At 36.1% G+C, this 20,142-nt stretch overlaps 1 protein-coding gene across 2 annotated transcripts; it reads right to left on the reverse strand.

The window, feature by feature from the left end:
- Nucleotides 1-5,643: 5,643 nt before the first annotated feature.
- On the reverse strand, nt 5,644-20,142 carry LOC122059235. 2 transcript variants are annotated; one of them, XM_042621923.1, is made up of 4 exons: nt 19,240-20,142; nt 6,745-6,862; nt 6,397-6,641; nt 5,644-5,876 (listed from the first exon to the last, which is right to left on the reverse strand). In XM_042621923.1, exons 1-3 carry the CDS (start codon nt 20,046-20,048, stop codon nt 6,438-6,440), a joined length of 1,131 nt encoding a protein of 376 aa, XP_042477857.1. In that variant the 5' UTR covers nt 20,049-20,142; the 3' UTR covers nt 5,644-5,876; nt 6,397-6,437. The 2 variants fall into 2 exon arrangements, with proteins under 2 accessions (XP_042477857.1, XP_042477856.1); XM_042621922.1 differs by lacking the exon at nt 5,644-5,876 and having other exon boundaries at nt 6,156-6,641.

Here is a 20,142-nt window from a genome sequence, read left to right on the forward strand (position 1 = left end):
TGACAAATTAAAACAAAATCAAAAGTAATGTGGGAAAAATAAGTTAAAGATGACAAGTTATTTGAACCTAATCTTCCCACTTTTTTTTTTTTTTTTTTTTTTACTTTTATTATCTAAAATAATGCATATTAATCTTTATCAATGAAGATATGTTTTGTGAAGAATTTGAGGCATTGTCATTGTTTTTTATGAACATATGTGCCTATGAATAGTGGTTAATGTTCGACCATAGTTTACCCAAAAAAATAAAAAAGGGAAATAGTAAAAAAGTAAAATAAAAAATTGTTTGAAACGATATATTTAAAACAACTCAAAATTTGAACATGACAATAAAAGAAATATAATCAAATATTTTGAGAATAGAAAAAAAATAAAAATAAACAATCGGTACATGTTTAAATGTTTAGATTTGAAAAATACTAACTTAAAAAATTGTAATATACACATAAATTGTGGGACCAACTCATGTCTTATTAATCAGATATTAATATTTGATGTGTAGGCTATAAATTTATATTATACTAAATTATTTTTTTAATTTTAATTTTTAAAAAAAAGTATTTTTTTACTCAAAAAAGGAAAATGCTTTTTATATGCATTTAATAATTTTTTTTTATCTATTTCGGGGTTTGTTTTTTAATATCATTGAGATCGATTGGAAACCAACAAAATAACAGACACACACACACACAAAAAAAAAAAAAAAAAGTAATGACAGAAAAAAATGATATTTAAAATGCATATTATTCTTGATTATAAATTAATGATAAACATAAATTTCCATCATCTTTAAGACCCCATAAATCCCATATTGGACAAGTGGATCATCAAGTCATAACTCATTAAACCATTCCATTGGACACATATGGGTGGTTATAACTGATAAGCCACCTAACATATGAGCTTTATTCTTGAATCTTGACCATAGTTAGCAAATTTGGATTCGGGAATTATTCGGGCGGAGAATTATTCGGAATAATTCGATTGATTAATTTAAGGATTCGGTCAAAAAAGCGGTCAAAAAAGCAAATATGACGTTTTGTTTTTTGTTTTTTTGTTTTAAATATTGTTTAAGTGGACCGAATAATTCGGTTTAATTTGGTTCGGCCCGAATTATTCGCGTTTAAATTTAAATTAGTAAAATTCACGTTTTTTACCGAATTTTATTTTTAATTTGGATTCGATCAGAATTTTTGATTTAATTCGGAAAATTTTGGTTCGGCCGAATAATTCATTCGGCCGAATGGCTAACTAGGATCTTGACCACTATCTTAAATATTTTGAAATAACCAAAATGGTCTTTAGACCTCATGATGATTCAAAAACCTATGTTAACTTAGCTTCATGATTCAAGAAGATAATTACCGGGTAATCAGTTACTTGAAAACCTAATGAAATTAATAAGTCATATTCAGGGTTTGAAACTAATGTTTTGGAACAATAATTGAGCCGAGGACTGAGTTTTCCTTCAGCCATGGTCAATAAAGAATCCCTTGACCTAATTACCACCAAAAAAAAAAATCCCTTAACCACGGCCTTCAATCAAGGTTGAGAGGGTCAGTATCATGCAAGGTACGTAAGGCATTATCAACTTTGTCCTATATGGTGTCAAACATTAATGATCTTAAAATGGTGATTGACCTCACCTTACACTACATTACCTGAAGGAAAACTTCTCCCTTGGACTAATATTTATCTTTATGCCCCGAATTTTACAATTGAATTGTATGACAACACTTGGGGTAAAAAACATGCAATCCTTACTCTCCAACCCTCCCCCACCACCCCCCCCCCCCCCCAAAAAAATGCAATATATTTGGTATCACTTCTGATTTATAAACATGTTTTCGAGAAATGGTTTCTTTGGTTTTCTCAAGTAATTTGTACCATGAATGGATATTTATCATAAATTATTCAAATTGAAGTAGTACTAGAGAGGATGAGAAGTGGGTATTTGTGAATTATGAAGGAAAATCACTTTAAAAAGACTACTTATTAAGCTGAAGAAACTTATTTGTATCAAAGAAAATTCAAGCTATAATTCTTCCGAAGAATCAGAAACAATTCATTAGATGATATTAAATCCTTTAGTGTTTGGAAGGTATATATATATATATATATATATATATACACCTTGAATAACTGCTTTTTGAAATCAGCCCATTAAAAAAAATGGTTTTTTTCCTCATCATTATGCTTAGTGAAGTATAACTCTTCACTATTTGTTACATGATCATGTATTTTATATGATAGAAGACCAAACAAGTATCTCATTGGTATAATTTCAGCTTAAAATGAGTAGAGGACGTAGCTAAAAAATTACAAAATATGTCATTTGTATTCTATATTCATCTCCATTTGATGGCATTTTGGTAATTTTACTAAAACTTTGTATAGAGTTTGAGTAACTTTCGTTGCTTACTAGTGCAGTTGGTGAGTTGTGGTATGTAAAAATCGCATGCTCACCAAGAGGTCTCGAGTTCAAGTCTCCTGGTTGTTACCTATTTCGCTCCCTACCTGTCAAAATAAAAAAATAAAAAAAAACTATCATTGCTTACTTTGGACTAAAATTTCTCCATTGAGGTAGTGTATGTAAAGTCTTCTATCATACGGACTAACTCATATATATACCAAATGACAAAACTAAAGCATTATACTTCACTCGACATAATGATGCCTAATTAGATCCTAAAAAAATTGGTAACCATAGCCAAGGCAAGTCCAAGAAGAAATAGTACCTAACTCTCAATTCCCATTCCATGTTAAATTGGACAAAAAGCCGGTGCATGACCCAAAATACTAATGCTCACCATTTCAGCCATTAAAACAGTCACTATAACCGTATCCCCACCCCCAACCCTTAAGAAAAAACCCACCAAGAGATGCCAAGGGATATTCCCTAAAGAGATAAAAATGACCAATCCATGTCTCCCATTACTGTGTCTATGATATTATATTAAGAATTTGAAATCCATATAACTGGTATTATGGAGTAAATCAAGGAGTATCCAAGTGTCACGAGAGTTGCAGGGGAAGGATTCTTATGTTTTATTTTTTTACTTTTTTATTTTGATAATTCAAAGTGGGGGACTTGGGAAGGAGAGTAGAGAGGGCAAATGATGATGGTGGTGATGATGATAATAGCGCCGCTTGCTTTTTTTTTTTTTTCAAAGTCAAAAGAAGGGGAGTCCCACTCTTCCACATGTGGCCAAACAAAACATCTTTTTCTATAATGTATTTCTACACTTAATACACATTCTTACATTAATTTCATTTTTCACCCAAGGTTACTTAAGATGTTATCATCTTAAGACAATGAGATTTTAGGGTTCCTTTAAAAAAAAATTATTAAAGATTCTTAATTGTACTGTGGTTGGTGGGATTGGAACAAATCCCACGTGGGACGCCATCCACTTGTCGAAGATTTGAAAGATTAAATGGAATAAGAAATGAATGAATATTGAATATTTTCAATCTTTACAGATATTACCTATGATAATGTTTCAATAGAACCATCTTATTAGATTCGTTCTTGTTTATGGAATTTTTTTTACATAAAAGTGTCTTAGATTAATTAATAGTTTACTAATGGTGATTATATAGGATTACTCTAATGTTGGATTATCTCTTATTACAATTGGATTAGAATAAGACCTTCAATCGCTCTCATTTCTTACTTTTCCCCTACCCAATTAAGTGTGGGAACCAATCGCCGCTAAGTTCAATTAACAACGACGAATTATTGGATGAAGGTGGAAACATTGTGGTCGAGACTTAATAACTATGTGGATAGTTGATGTGGTCAATCGAGAAAATTGTTTATATAGAGAACCTCTATGTTGACTACTTACATAATTTCAAGCCACCCTCTGGTCATAGAACCCACGTCGTTCAATATTTTTTCATTTATATTTGTAGGTTTATTAGAATTGGTCAATGAGACTCTAATTTGTTACTGGTAAAGCCTATCTCAATATTATCCAAGGAGTACTATTCACTCTTTCCTAGAACGGGAGTCTCAGTTTTTTTTTTTTTTCTAGCAACAGGTATCCAGGCTTTTGGCCTGACTAGTCCTACGGGTCCATACTGATCCCATAACCCCATGGACCGGGTTATACCGGGGTTGAATGAGAACCATTTAACTTTCACTGAAAGCAGAAAAGACCACTAAACACCCCCGTGTGAGTAGCCCAAGGTGTGCCCAGTTTTTTTGATTCATTTTTATTGAGAGAAAGTTTTGTACTTTCAAGAATTAGAGTTTTTTCATATTGTAATGTGTATTAACACCATATATATAGCGAGTGTTAAGCAGGGTGCATGTGGGTTTATAGTTTCTTCATCAAAATACTGGAAGCTATAGTTTATCGCTCAACAGTGAATGTAACCCACTTTTGGTGAATCATGTACTCGTTATGTTCTCTCTCTCTCTATATTCTCTTTTACTTTTTTTCTTTTTGCTATCGTTATTCTACTTCGTTGTTAATTTCTAACATTATTCTACTTTGACTACAATTAAGGCCCACATGAGGACTAATAAAGGATTAAAAGGACTAAACCCAGGACTTCAAAGTCATAATTCACAACCTTTGCAATCACTGTAACTAGTAACATATTAATGGGTCAATAAAATAATAATAATAATAATAAAAGAAAAAAAAGAGGAAGGTTCTACAGAAATAAATAAAAGGGGAAGGAGAAAGAAAAAGGGGAAAAGTACAAATAGTAAGACATCTTCATTTTGAATGAGACTAAAGTTTTGGGAGGATAGCTTTGAATATATGTCTTTATATGACAAGAGGGCTGTAGACCTTTTGGCTCTACTCTTGGGAGATGCTTTCAATATTGAAGGCAGATGCTCTATGGGTAAAGCACATGCAAAAGAATCAATTAATTCCTGGTGGGAATTGAAATACTCACCATATGAGAATGTCGTTCACGTGCTCAGGACTTGAAGAGTTTCCACTGCTTTTACTTTAAAGTCGTTGTAGATGTTGACTAGAATTATGCTGGAACTTCACAAAGGCTAATTTGACCATGTAAATGGGTTACAAGTTCTATGATGAAACTACTTTGGACCAACTAGTATTTGAGTAGTGATCCTTGGTATAACTGAATTGGAATAATACTTGAGATTATTATCTTTTTCCCCTCTAATGGCTCTATCCATTTGTCTATGGGAAACCCTTTCCATTTTACACGAGAGATTAAAGTATTAAGCTATGTTTGGATGCCAATAAAAAAATATATATATTTGAATTTGAGGAAAAGAATAGACACATATAAATCAATCATTGTGTCACCATGATTTTTGTCTTTTAATATTCTTTTCGATTGTGCATGGTGCACGATCAAGCACATAGCTGCCAGATGGGGATAAAAGGGGTGCATCGTACACCTTCATCCATCGGTTGTTTGCATGGCCATGCACAAAACCTTTTGCCTTTTTTGACTATCAAAAATCTGATGATTATATTAGTAATATTCCGATAAGATGCTTCCATGACCAAGATGATGGAAATTCATGTCAAGTACTACTTGTACTTGGCAGCCCAAGTAGAAGACAACCTCACAGAAGTTCAAATTCCTGATATAAAATCTAGTTTCCAGCAGAAAATTCAAAAGTAATGATGGCCATTCAGAACCCAATCCATTGTTGCGGTAGTCAGCAACACATTCCTCACGTCCAGGATTATGTGCTGGATCATTAGATAGCAATCCAAAGATGAAGAGAGAAATAAAAAAAAAAAAAAAAAAAACATCACTACTGTGTAATCGAAGAGTTTGACAGTAAGCATTACAATCTCCAAGATCTCATCCTTGAACATCATTCAATGGATGTTTGGCACGAAAGATGGATTTTGATGGTGTAGCATTATCTAAGGATCAAGCATGAAACATCAGTAGTCAAACCGATGGAAACAGAAAATAAAAAATGGATAAAGTCACAATTCAGTACACTATTATCACATTTTAAGAACAAATGCTATATATATCATGTTCAAGCAGCTACTGTTCAGAAAACATGCAGGAAAAACAGGTTGACAATAGAAAGGGTTGAGATTCATGCAATCTTCCCAATATGTCACGAGTTAAGGTACAAGCCTAAACTTGATGGCAGTCAGAAAATTTAAGTAAGGACAGCGCACTTAAACAAATTAAGAACATCGAAACCGTTGTGAACAATTTGTTTCCCAACACCAGTTAACCATCATAATTCATATCGAAACCAAACTCCAGGGTTTATATCCTACCTCAACCTAAATAAAGCCCCATTAATTGGACCATTAGTAATTGTGGTGCCATTCTTGCTACAACTGATTTACAAGTATGATGAGACACTGCCATAACATTTATTTAAAAAAAAAAAATCTAAAGTTACAATGAAGCTACATGCACCTTAGACACCACGACTGGGAGTCCTTGGGTCCTACATGCTGCTATTCAGTGAGACCGATCACTTCCTTTAGCAATTTACTGACTGATGCCTTCATTTCATCTGGTACTACCAGCTGTGGGGAGACGGAACCCAAGTCATACAAAGTAAGAACCCTCATTGCATCGGCTAAATTCAGATTATTAGTTTTCCACACTCTTTGGTTTGCAAATCGGCATGAACTTTTCAATTTGCACGTCCGACATACCTGAGTGAACATGTGAGAAATAAGTCAATGAAACCTTAAACCTGTATTCCGTGTTACAAGGAATAGATATAAATGAATAACATAATTGTGAAACATGGCTTACAGTATCTTCCTGAATGCCAAAAAAGGCACGTAATCTTTTGGCTGCAAAAACATTGTTCTTTTCTACGGAAGGACAACCAAACTCGGCAACCCTTTTCAAGTCACTACCAGACAACCATCTGCAGACAAATTTTCAAAGATTAGCACAAGACAAAGAACCTGCCAAAAGCTGGCCAATTAACAACAGAACAATGAAAATGAAGGACCGTGTAGCAATAACTGGCTAAATTAAGCCCAAAAATAAATATTTCCAAACATACTGCACTCGGAAACCAATTAAACTCATTTTACCATAGCAAAATATTATGTGCAAACATACTTTGCTCCGTAACCAATTACACTAAATTTTGCATGGGACCCTTCTGCTTAGACATAAATATGTAACTGCATCACGACATGGGGCGCTGCAAATGTTTGGGTGTAAATGGGCCCCTTGAACTAAATATCTTAGTCATGCAAGAACGGCAAAGACATCATGTGGAAGCAGAGTTGTTTCCTTTTGCAATATCAAAGACTACTAAGAACTTTGAAGACATGGATGTGCACCAGTTTCTCTGGTCTTATGAAGACGAAATGCATGGTCTCATCACAGGTATCAGTCGATACAGAATTTAGGGGATCAAAAACATTTTCAATATAGAGTAATTAGGTGGAATTTTGTTAGCTGGGGGAGGGGCGGGATGATGCAAAGTGTATATAAGATTGTTGCCTCAAGGAACCAAAACACGAAGGGTGGGAAGTGTTCTTGTAAATAATGTCTTCTGGTTATAGTAATAAACCCTACTAACATTTATCCCACAAGAATAGCATCAAATCAATTGCTTTATCTATGCTAAACCTTGTAAGGACAAAAGGTATATCAGAATCATCACTAATAATAAAGGTTTTCAGGAAGAGAAGTTGATCTGCACTTCACTGCCCACATGCAAAATTTGTTCATCTTCTTTTAATGACCATACCTTAGTCTTTCATCTCAAATTTGAAAAATTATACTACGGCAACTGGACCATTCTTGATCAGTGTGTCATCTTAGGTTCTTGTCTTGAAGTTCCAAAATATCCAGCATCCCTGATCCAGTGAACACATTCCCTCTGCATTTAAGTTTTCACACTTTTCATCTGATGACCTGGCATGTAGCTGTTCTCATGTTTGCTCCTCTTAACTAATAAAAATTATCAATCCCTGTGGAAAATATTTCCAAATGCGGTTTAAGGCTTTTTTTTCCCATTCATTTAAATTTTTTGCTGAGTGTTTCATCTCAATCCTCTGCCATTTCTTATTCCTTAATATTCATGATGAATCCTTACATCCTCCTTATCCTCCAATTAAAAACAAGAGATCATGATATATCATAAACCCAAAGGCTTCGTTTGGGGGAAATAAAGGGAAGTGAAGTTTTCAAACTTAAAATAAAAACTTTTGTAATTATTATCCCATTTGACTATTTCACTAACTCAAAATCATTCCATATTTGGTTATTAAATTTCAATTCACCTTGCTTCCAAAACCCTTTGTTATAAAATGTAAAATAAAAATTACAAGTATCATTACTTAATATGGTAAAAAATGTAAGTAGTTTATAAAATCCATGGGATCCCATGAGGTGATGATTACATAAGTTTCTTTTTTAAGTATGAAATTTTCAATTCCCTTGCCTTTAAATTTCCCTTGCAATCAAACATAGCCAAAGACTTCCTCGTCCCTTCTCAATATCAGAAACCATCATCTCCACATATCCAATATTTCATTTCCTGTACATTATGAATTCATGTAACATATGCAGTATCACGAAACTACCTTTGGCTCCCTAATTGCCCCCCCCCCATGTTACTCAACCTAACAGAGCCCTCTTAGTTTATCATACCAATTCTAAAATTTTTCCATATTTTTCATTGTTATTTTAACGTGTTCTTATTCTGTTCCTCCTTCCCCCAAGTGCTTGAGACAATGGGGGCCACATGCTCAAGAAGAAAAAGGGTGGACACTTAAAAGGCCATATACAAAGCTCATTCTCTACATGCTTAACACAATTTAGTGGTGTCAATTCAGTCCCACTGAACCAACCAATTAAAACCGGGACTGAACCAACCATTTAATAAGTGGTTCGATTTTGGTCTTGGCTTTTGAAAAAGTACAGATTAAACCAACCGAATAACTGATTAACAGGACTGGGAACGGTTCAACTGAAGGGCCCGATAAAATAACTGGAAAAACCGGACTCAAGACCAAAACTAAGAAACCGATTAAAACCAACAGAAACTGAAACTAAACCAAACTTATTTCTAGTTTTCAGAAGAATATTTACCAATTGATACATTATTGATAATCAGGTTGGATTTTAGAATTTGTAGAACCAAATATGTTCTAATGGGATTTCAACTGGACCAAAACTGATTAAACCAATTGACGAGAACCAGGTTCGGTTCTAGCAACAGAATCATAATCGCTATGATGCAGATTCCTCACCAAACTATGCTTGTTTTATTAGGAATACGCCTAGGGTTGGGTTCCATACATGTTGGGCCTTTGATCCCATGTGTTTTGAGTGTCATAGGCCACTTTTATGAGGCCTAAACTGAGGGTATTAAGATTGCATACGGGATTTACTGATTTGTTTCCATTTACATTAATTTCCTTTATAGTTAGGTTCAATTTAAGTTATATTTGTTTTCTTAGGAGTCAATTTATTAATTGAGTCAAGTCATTAATAGTTAGTTTCCTTTTTCAGCTAGTTTCTAATTTCAGTTAGTTTCTAATTTCAGTTTTTAGTAAGTATTTTATTAGTAGACTAATTAAGGTTTCTTTTTAAGGAACCTTCTATTTTGTAATTCCTTTCTTCATCAACATTATAAATAAAGAAGAGGAGGCTCCTAAAGATCCGAACAATTTTGATAAACAAATTAATGGTTGTTGCTATTGTCTTCTCCATGAAGAGCTGTCTTGTACTTGATCAAGGCTGATAGAATTGGTGTTTGATCCAATTGACTCTCTGCGGTGGGAAGCCCGAGAGGTCCTCTTCCTTTGCTTATCTTCTTCTCCTCTCAATCAGTCAAGAATCTACTGCTGCTGCAACCATCTACAGGTAATTGATTCCATCTTCTTCCACAGTTCTGCCCAGGAAATCTTCTTGGTTTCCTATTTGATCCCCTGCTGCCTGAAACACTTTCAGCCATCCTCTGTGGCTGAAAATTGGATCGAACCTCCCTCCCACCTAGTACTACCTTCGATCCAAACCTGGTCCAATTCTGACAATCCATTTGGGGGATAACAGAAATCTCCCCAATTTTGTCTTCTATTGACCTATTCTGCCCAAATTTGAAATCAATACACCTGCCTTGATTTCTGTTGGTTTCTTTGGGTGTTGGATCATATCAGCTGGATTTAGGCCCCTTACAGTCCCTGTTAAGGCCCTATCATCTATTGTTAGTTCTTTCACAGATTCTTAATAGTTCTGTAATCGGTTGGCCGTTATAGACCTGGTTTTCCGTTTTAATCCGGAGTAGCTTTGTGTTGTGTTCTACTTTGGATATTGGTTGTTCTATAATAAGTATCCTGCAGTTTGGGATTAGGTTGGCCTTGCCAATCCTAGTTCTATATTACCTTACTAGATAGGATCCTAGGGAAGTGAGAACAGAATGTAAAACAGGGGAATCGATTGGGAGAATAGGGGAAGAAGCTGGGATAAATGGTAGAGTCTCTCACTCATGCATGCCTAGGCCTCTCACCTCACATAAGATTCTCTCCTAAACCATTTCTCACAGCCATTGGCAAAAACCAGAACCAAGATTTCATTCAAATTCTGTTGTTCCATTAGCTTACAGGCAGCTCCATATATAGAGTAGCTAGGAGGGTTCTAAACTCATATGGGACTTCCTCCTAGACTTTTTGACGAATTAATGAACTATACATTTTCAAGGTCTTCCACAACTAACAATGAAACTAACCTATTGACATCCACAAGAGCCTATTCATATCCCCAAGAATTCACAACTTAAGAGGATTAGATACAGCTAAATAGTTGAATTCATATGAGCCACTTATCCCTCATAAATGGCTGTCAAAATAGGCCTATTACAATTAAAAACATAAAATTATCGAGCACGTGGCCCATATAACCCATTAAGCTACTTATTTAATCCTTAAAACTAGGATTTGGGCTTGTTCCAGCATGAATACTTGAGCTGGAACCTCTTTTGATCTACATCACCAATACAACCAAAACCAAATAAAACAGAGATCAAGCCGACAGATTATGAATTCGTTCTGGCAAAGGCTTAGGACTGATTGTATAAATGGTCGGTTCTGGTCTCATGCACCTGATCTACTAGAACTGAAAACCAACGGAATTCACACCCTAACACAAATTAAAGAATAGTAAGATTATACCAGTTTAATTAGAAACATACAAGTGGAAATTAAACCGGTTATGGAAGAAATATAAGGTTCACGGTTTGGTCCCAGACTAATAATTAAGATAAAAATCAAACAGGATGGTTTTGCAGGTTCCAATCTAGGGAGGTATTGACTGATCAGAATAACGCACTGGAATCACTAAAGCCAAAGAAATGCCCATAATAATGGATGCTGAATTTTAAAGTATCTACTTCCCAATCCAAGTGTTTTTTTTTTTTTTTTTGGTGGGGGGGGATTAGTAGCCAACTTTTATTAAGGGAGAGAATATGAATATATATATATATATAGATAAGGCTAATAGTGCAACATCACCACCAATCAGCTAAGGCCAGGAAAACCCACAAAGAGACTCCACAATGGGATGTGGACCAAGGTACAAAGACTTCCTAGTAACCCCCATCTTAGCAACTCATTAGTTATACCCTTAGCATACCATGTCCTCCAAACAAAAAGAGAAAATTCCTCAAGAAGATAAAGATCTAGCTTTCCTATAAACAGGGCTCGTATATTATTGGGGTTGTTGACATCGTTTTCTCTCTGTTTTTTTTTCCCCCACTTTTATCTCTTTTTATGCTTCTCTATTGAATGTCAATCTGATACTTTACCATACTACACTGTTATGAAAGAAATGGTTTACATGAGAAGCCAAACAAACAACTAATCATTGTATGAATGTCAACAAACAAATAACCAAAAAAAAAAAAATTACATAATCAAAATCAAGCATAATCAAACCCACAATCATCAAAGTAGCCTCATAAGTCAGATCATTGTCTTCATTCTCTCCAATGTAAAATAAAACCAACTCATGTAGTCTCTTCCTTTGGGTTACAATCAAGACAATTATGGTTCAGTTTGTTCTCTTATTCACACTTCCTTAGTAAAAAAAATAAAAAATTGGGAACACTCTAATTATGCCATTTTTCATAATGTCCCGATAATATAAAAAGATTGCCATTATGAAACTACCTGGAAAAAGATCAGAATTTCTTTCCATTTCAAGAATCAAAAACTTTTCTTCAGAGCATTATCTCCAAAAAAGTCTTCCCCAGTTCATGCCAGCCTCCACATTTTAGTATTGATTTTGGGAGAGACATGTATCAAGGCTCTAAACAGAGTTGAATGGTGAAACAGAATTGATGTCGCTGAACCCATTTGGTTCGGAAAAGGCTTGGTTAAGTTGAGTATATATGTTAGCAAAAGAAGTTCACCAACACCAAGACAATCTTCCCAAGTCCTTCATCTTGTCTTCACCAACCACCAGTTTGGTAATATTCCTTCTTTTTCTAGTCTGGTAGAAGTTGGTGTTGATAACATAGTTGTCAAAGTGTAACGTAGGCATACAGGCTCCTTTTTTTGGATGGGCATCTTGGTCGTCTAAGCGGCCTAGGTGCCTTGTTGGTGTCAACTTAGTTTTTTACCACCCCCCTCCAATGCCTTGGGTCACCTAGCGCTTTAACAACTACTGTTCATAACTCCCTCTTTGATCCATCTATCCATTCTTTTCTGCCTCCTACCTCCTCATTCTGTAATAGTTGATCCACTTGAAATCTGAGCCTTGCCTCCCTCTCGTTTTTTACTCTTGTTCTCCTGAGATCTCTTTCCTCTTCCATATTATTAAATGTCTCAGCCCTTGATCAATTCTGGATTTCCTTTCCTCCAATATCTGGAAAACCTCTGCATTTTACACTTCAATTCTTGCCTTAAGCCAGTCACTTGGTAAGCCTGTTAAAATCCAGCATATCTCTTCTCCCATGTGAAGATCTTTTGTTACTTTAAGACAAAATTATCAGACACCATAGGATGTGCTAGTAGAGATGAATGTTTCACAATTCCATCCACAGACCTCCCATCTCCTTCTCAGGGGTTTGTGAGCCCATTCAATGATGTCAATTAGATTAAATAATAGAGATGTTTCCATTGAGATCCTGAACAAATTCCGGAGTATTTTCCAATACAATTCTTCACATAGAAGCATCAATAGATGGAAAGAAGACCCAATCCTCTACCCTAGAAAGCGAATATTCCTTGCCATGAAATATCAAAAGATTCCAATTTGACTATCCACAGTGGAAATCTCTGATCTAACTTCCATGAGAGTTTCCTCAACTAATCTTTTTCCTCTACCACAATGATAAATGCCTGATTTTTCTCCCTTCAAATTCCCTTTTATTGTTTCCTGTAAATAGAAACGATTTCTGCAGCACAGTGTAGCACTGTTCTTCTCAATGATTCTATAAGTAAGAATATTATTTTATACATTCAAGTTGAAATATGTAGGTATGCTTTAGCACCTGTGTACAGACATCAAAACTGTCCATACGATTGTTTGTTTCCAATAATTCTTGCTTGAATTTCAATCTTTTTTATCTATTCTGAGTTGTACAATTACTGTTTCACATATTCTAGTTCAATTTTAGCAAGTTACATTGCTGTTTTATCCCTTTGATTCCAAATCATACTCTAAAATCCGATCAAAATTGCTTTCTGGCAAACTCTCATTTGATTTTCTTTATAGGTAACTCTCAGCTTGATTTTGGGGAGAAAAATTGGTGCAATCCAGGGTGTTCCAACGACCTGTCTTGGATAGCTTATGGGTCCAACCAAATTATAAGGTAATAATGGCAGTTTGGTAAATATGCTGAATATTTTAGGACTAACAAGTGAAGGGAAACAAATTAGGGTGGTGGAGGGTCGGTAGGGGAAGGGAAAAAATCCCTGAGATGTCTCAGAGTTGCAGGGGAGGGAAAGGAATCGCACAAGAGAAGAGATCGCTCGCACACTAGCCCACAGGCTCTCAAGCACTTAAAATCAATTCATCTTTCAATCTCTGCCCAATACTTGTCCATCGGTTACGTACTTATAGGAGACAAACCATCTCAAAAATAGAAATCTACTCTACCAAGGAATAAACTAAAATTAGGAAACAAATAAACCATCTCTACTCCTACTCTAAGTCCTACTTAAAAAAAAAACATAATATTTTTCTATAAATAAAGCTTCCTAAAATACTACTGGACCAAAGACTCAAATATAGGTCCGGTTCATCTCTGTCTAGATACCCATATGGGTTTGGATCGGTCCACAGTTTTGCACCAGCATCATAGGGATTTAAAAGGAAACAGAAATGTTAAGTGGAGGTAAATCTGGCAAGTATATTGAGGAGAAAGAATAGAATAATCAAAATTTATAAAGGCATTAACGTAAATAGGACTAATGTAGATGCATACATTGACGCTGCTCTTCCCTAACAGCAAGCTTTCAGGTGAAAGGGTAGTGAAAATGGTATCAAGGGAGGGAAGTTGAGTGATTAAATCCTGGAAAGTGTATCAGAAGAGTTTTACCGACATTTTTTCTCCCACAGTGCCACACGACCATGGTATCCTAGCCTGCATGTGCAGGGGAGTGTTGATGAATACATTGACGCTGCCCTTCCATAACAATTCAAGCTTTTATATGAAATGATAGCAAACAGATTTGGTATCGAAGAAGGAAAAAGGTTGTCTTCTACCTTCAAAAATCAGAACAGCGGCAGAGGTGGACTGTGGCTTCTGCAGTGAGAGCTCCCTCACGAGAGACCCAACTGAAATAGGGCTTTAGTCTCCGAATAAAAACAGAAAGCCCTCTATAAATCCAGCACCAACAAGCATAAACGCCTCACAAGGAGAGAAATTATAGGACCTGCAACTACACCCAGTGGTAAATTCAAGTCCAGGTCTAAAGAAGAACTCGATTCTCACAGCAGGGAAACACTTTCGGACTGAAATCCTACGTTTCAAGTCACCCAGAGGTAAGATACTATTGTCCAGAATTCAGGCCCAATGGTCTTTAATCCATGGAATTCTAACACTTTTGAACAACTCAGAAATAAGGCAGGTAGCAGGATCCTTAAACAGAGAATTAATATGAAGGAATAAAATAATGAAAGAACTGACAAAAAGGGGAACGAGAGAAGAAGGGTAAATAGGAAAAGGGGAGAGGAAGAATATGAGTACCAAAGAAGAGACATTTTGAGTTGCATAGAAGGAGGGAAAGGCCACACAGCCAGCACTCGCACAACACCGGTAACGATAATCACACCCAATATTTTTTCCATTCAACTCAATTCACTCAGGTAGTACATGTAAAATATAAAGAAAAACTCTTAACATATTAATAGAAACCCAACTCAATATGTAAACCTACTCAACTAGAAATAACTTCAATAAAGACACTACCAAATAAATCCCATGTAATTTACCCACCAAAAGAAAATAAAATATATGTTTACATCCTATGAAAACTACCAGCCCCTTTTTAACCAAAAAATTGGGTTAGGTCAGTTGTGTCTCGGCTTGGGTCTAGAAAGTGGGTCGTTCCAGTCCAACCAAGCTAACGCAACTGCATGAACACTACTCTGTATGAATGCATTTAAGAGGTTTCCCTATTTCTCTTTCAACCATAGCATGAAAAATTGTAAACACATCCAAAACTTGATCTTTAGTTTTCAAAGCATATGCCCACATTTTTCTAGAAACTTGACCCCCATCGAATTTGGATGGGGACCAAGAATACCATCTAAGTCAACTCATTGGAGGAGAAATGATGTTATGGTCTGCTAAAGCTTGATGGCTGGAAGGTCTTTTGCAAAAAGAAGCTTCATCTTGAGTTCACCGTGCTTGAAGGAATAAGTTTTTTCACAACCACAATGTTGTACCTTCTTGTGAAATAACCATGGTCTCCCAAGGAGGATGTGACACATCTTCAGAAGTAGGATGTCAAATTGTATTGAATTGATCAACCCCCCAAATAGAATACGTGAGAAAACATCTATCATTGATTTCTAGGTTGGTGTTGTTCACACAAGCAACATTGTAGGGGTTAACATGTGGTTGTCTTCAAATCGATCTTGCAGACGGCATCTTTAGAGATGACATTGGTACAACTATCACTATCAATTACCATATTGCATGGACTATTGTTGCGTCATAGTCTAGTAAGGAATATACTATTGCGACACCAATCATCCTCGTCAGATACCTTATGTGTAGTTAGAAGTGGACGAAGAACATAGTAACACCATGGCTCTCTATCATTATTATTATAAATTATAATTGACCTTATTAGGCTCACACTCTGCCACCAAAAGAACTATTTTGTTCCTCCGTTGTTCATCTGAAACAGTATCCATGAGTTCTTCCATATTAGCAAAAGGGACCAGACAGTTAGGACATTGAGCCGAAAAATGCCTGAACCCCTTGCATGTAAAACACTGTATCTCAGCCCACAGCTTTGAAGTAGGTCTATCGGAACCACACCAAGGTGGAGAATATAGAAGGTTCGGCCATTAGGATGCCATAGAAGAACCACTGGCCTGTGGCTTGCTGAACGACCTCTCCGGTTGAAAAGGTTTCTTGCTAGTGTTATCATTACCAATAGAAAGTGCCAGAAGAAGTCTTCTAAGTATAGGGTCTCTTCAGACTTTCTTTGCAAGGACCCAACACATGTGACCCAGCTTATGTTAGAGAATTTGCATAATAGAGAATCATTATTCTATTATTCTTAGCCTCATCATTGATCTACATTGTTCTTGGAAAATATGATTAGTACATGGGAAATTAAATTGCACTTAAATCAAAATAAGCATCCTTGTTTTCTGATGAATTTAACTAATCAAATAAACTTAAATTTACATTAATTTTGGTAATAGATAAAGTATAAGACCAGTCTTCCAGCAAGACTAAGATTACTTAAATCTGAATTATATCGACAAAGTCATATTCCGACAAACTTTATTTAAAATGTGTGAATTTTGTTAAAATCGCCTGAATGAAAATAAATTTATGGACATCATGCTAACGCAAAGACAATGGGTTAGGCACGTTGCATTTCTGCTTGGGTCACTAAAGTGTGGGCCAACCACGCTAACGCAACTGCATCAGAAATCAGTATTTGTTGAAACACATGATTAATCAGCCCCTACAGAACACTCGTTGGCGTTGCAAGTTTCATTGAACTTGGAGTTGATTTGAGTTGTTTGCTGTATTTTCTACTTACTATACAAAGTCTGGAATTCTGAATCTTCCCTTTTTCATAATTGGTTAGTTTTATTTGGCCCTGGAATCATTGTTAGGTTTCGACGTTAAGCTCCTACTATTTGTGGGATTTAGACTTTCATATAAATTTGAATTGGGAATAATTTACCAGCACCAACAGCTGCTAAAATTTTAGACCCATTTGCCCCCATCGAATATCCTGCCCTTTTTAGGCCTATATATGAACTCATGGTTGACCCACAATTTTCAGTTCAAACATGACTCCCCCCCCTCCCCCCCTTTTGTATTTTATCTTCTGCTCTACATTATGGAGGCTTTAAATTGAGTCCCCACTAGATTAGTCATTTGGGGTCACATTCAAGGTGGCTGAACTTGAGTTTCATTCACATAATCTGCTAAAGATGGGATCTACCAAACTATTTATATCATAGAAGCTAAATCAGGACCTACCAAAACAGGTGCCCCCGTTATCTGACCCTTTCTCTTTTGATAGATTGTTTAAGGGAATTTTACAGCAAATAGAAATAAGGAATACCAAGCATATCGGCTGACATGTTGGTACATGGATTTGGAGAAAAAGATTCAACCCGGGTTTCATAAGGAATGTCCATGATGAAAGGTTAAATTAATTAAGTGAAGAATCCAACATCTGTAACTGTACCTGTGCAACATAAATTGACACATATTCACAACCCCATTGTTGACATAATTTTTTTTTCAGGTATGATGTGCTCAGGCCCTAAGTGAATGCAAACTCCCTAGCTTTGTGAGAGCCAAAGAAGCATTTTTTGTAAAACATTCAATTCCATTATTAACATAGTTTAATTTTTATCAGGTATGATGTGCACAAAAGCTGAACAAATGCCAACTCCTTAACTTTAAGAGAGCCAAAACATTTTCCCATCTTTTCTATTCACTGTCACATCCATGTTAGTTCAATGCACGACTTCTTTCCATTACATAATACAAAACAAGCAAATTGACACATTTTTGCCAAACCAAGAGAAGTGTGCATTTAGAAGAGTCCAATGAAACCAAAAGCAAAATGAGGCATGGTCTTCTATGACATCATCTAAAAGCTACATGAAACATGTATCGAGAAGAGTTAACCAATAGACTTCTCATAGCCCATGTACCCAAAAATCCATAGATATATTGGTAGCAGAAACTAGAAAAGTAGGGTCCCCATCACATAAGGTTTTCTGAAGGAAAGAATTATGTGAATCACTAATACCAACCTGAATACCCAAATTCCATCAAACTTTAGTGACCTGGTGTCTGTAGGTATACTTTCCATGAAAATGCAGCCTTTTTTTTCTTTCTCCCACCCACACCCCCTTCATAAATATGACAAACAGCCTCGTGGAGAGAAACTACAACCCTCTCCAGTATAATTCCTCGTTTTCTAGTTTCTAATGTTCAAAGAACAATTCCTTGTGTGATTAGGTGGATCAGACGAGGGAGGGCGGATAAGCTGACTAAGAAAGTCATGGTCTGGCCTAGGCTTTGCTATAGAGATAAGTATACTTCATAAGATTGTAACCTGTAGTTTCTTTTCCTCCACCCCCCCCCCCAGTTGTGGGTTTCTATTCTGTATTTCTGTGGTGTTCATTTTGCTGCAAGCACTGCCTTATTGTTGTTGTTATACAGTAACTATTTCCTCGCTAATAATTTTGTATTCATCAAGACAGTGACTTTATTCAGTTTGAAGGAACTAAAAGAGGTAGGGACAGGCCTAAAATGACCCTAGGAGAAGTAATGAGGAAAGATATGCATAGCCTAGGTCTTGTATCATTTATAACCTCGAATAGAGCTTATTGGAGGGCAAGGATCCATGTAGCTGGCCCCATTTAGTTGGGAGAGGGCTGAGTGTTGTTATTGTATCAAGAATAGGAAAGGGAAAAAAAAATCAACCAACAATAGTTTATGGCAACTGGAAACAAAATTTTTAATTTCAAAACACATTTGAGCAAGCATTAAGTTCACTCGGCAATGTTGGGCTACAATATAATCATTTGTAACAAATAGAATAAAAAGAAGCTCCTTACGTTGCAATTTCATGATGGTCCTGGCCAAATTTTTCTGCTGCACACTTCAAGAAATCTCGAGGATAATCTTCGGAGAAACAACTGATGTCCAACTTATTACGTGGCAAGAAATTTGCATTTCTGAAGTACCCTTCATCGTAGAAACGTCCCACGAGCGAAACCATTTCGGGCGAAAGTTCTGTTGGTTGGGTCTTGGCCTCCTTCGGCGTCCGTAAATTCAAACGCTTATTGGAAGGAGGAGTGAACAGAGAGGACAATCCATTCGGTTTGGATTGAGCCTCCTTTGGTTGTCCTTCCTCTGATTGATCTTCTTCTTTTTCTTCTTCCTTGGACAATTTTTTGAGCTTTTCTATATTCTCAACATTTCCTTGAAGCATCCTCACCTCTGCTTCCAATTTCCGTAATTTCTCCTTAAATTCCCCTACCTGCGATTCTCCCTCGTCTGCAGAATCTCTCTCTTCGGGCATTTCAATTAATCCAACAGCCTCTTTGAACAAAACATCAAGTGGCTTCTTCCCCTTCTTCTTACTCTTTTCAAGGCCATTTTCTGACGCATCAATCCATTCATCGTTCTCTGAATCACTCGACTCGGTTTCTTCTCGTTCTTTCGTATGCGTAGAAGCCGATAAAGTTCTTTGAGAAAATGATGAACTCGACAACAATGGATTAACCACGCCACTACACTTCTTGGGATGGAATAGGTTAGAGTAAGAGAAAGGCGAAGTTTCTAATGGATTTCTAGATTGCAGTGAAGAGTTTTGGTACCTGAGAAACGAGTGACATGAGCGAAGGGTTCTGAACAAGGCCATCCTTTGGCGGATCGCTATTAAACTAAACTGGGTTCATTGGCAAGGCCGCCATGAAAGTTCTCAGGAAGTGCTTCAAATTAGAGTACGCTCTGCG

Source organism: Macadamia integrifolia, chromosome 13, assembly GCF_013358625.1.
Source record: "Macadamia integrifolia cultivar HAES 741 chromosome 13, SCU_Mint_v3, whole genome shotgun sequence".
NCBI lineage: Eukaryota > Viridiplantae > Streptophyta > Magnoliopsida > Proteales > Proteaceae > Macadamia > Macadamia integrifolia.

Bases quoted from the DNA above. Each gene is read 5' to 3' on its own strand.
- LOC122059235 (XM_042621923.1), bottom strand. From the start codon at position 20,048: ATGGCCTTGTTCAGAACCCTTCGCTCATGTCACTCGTTTCTCAGGTAC. The intron at 6,863-19,239 runs GTAAGGAGCTTC...ATTTGTCTGCAG, and splicing joins GACCATCATGAAATTGCAAC to ATGGTTGTCTGGTAGTGACT. The intron at 6,642-6,744 runs GTAAGCCATGTT...ATGTTCACTCAG, and splicing joins TTGGCATTCAGGAAGATACT to GTATGTCGGACGTGCAAATT.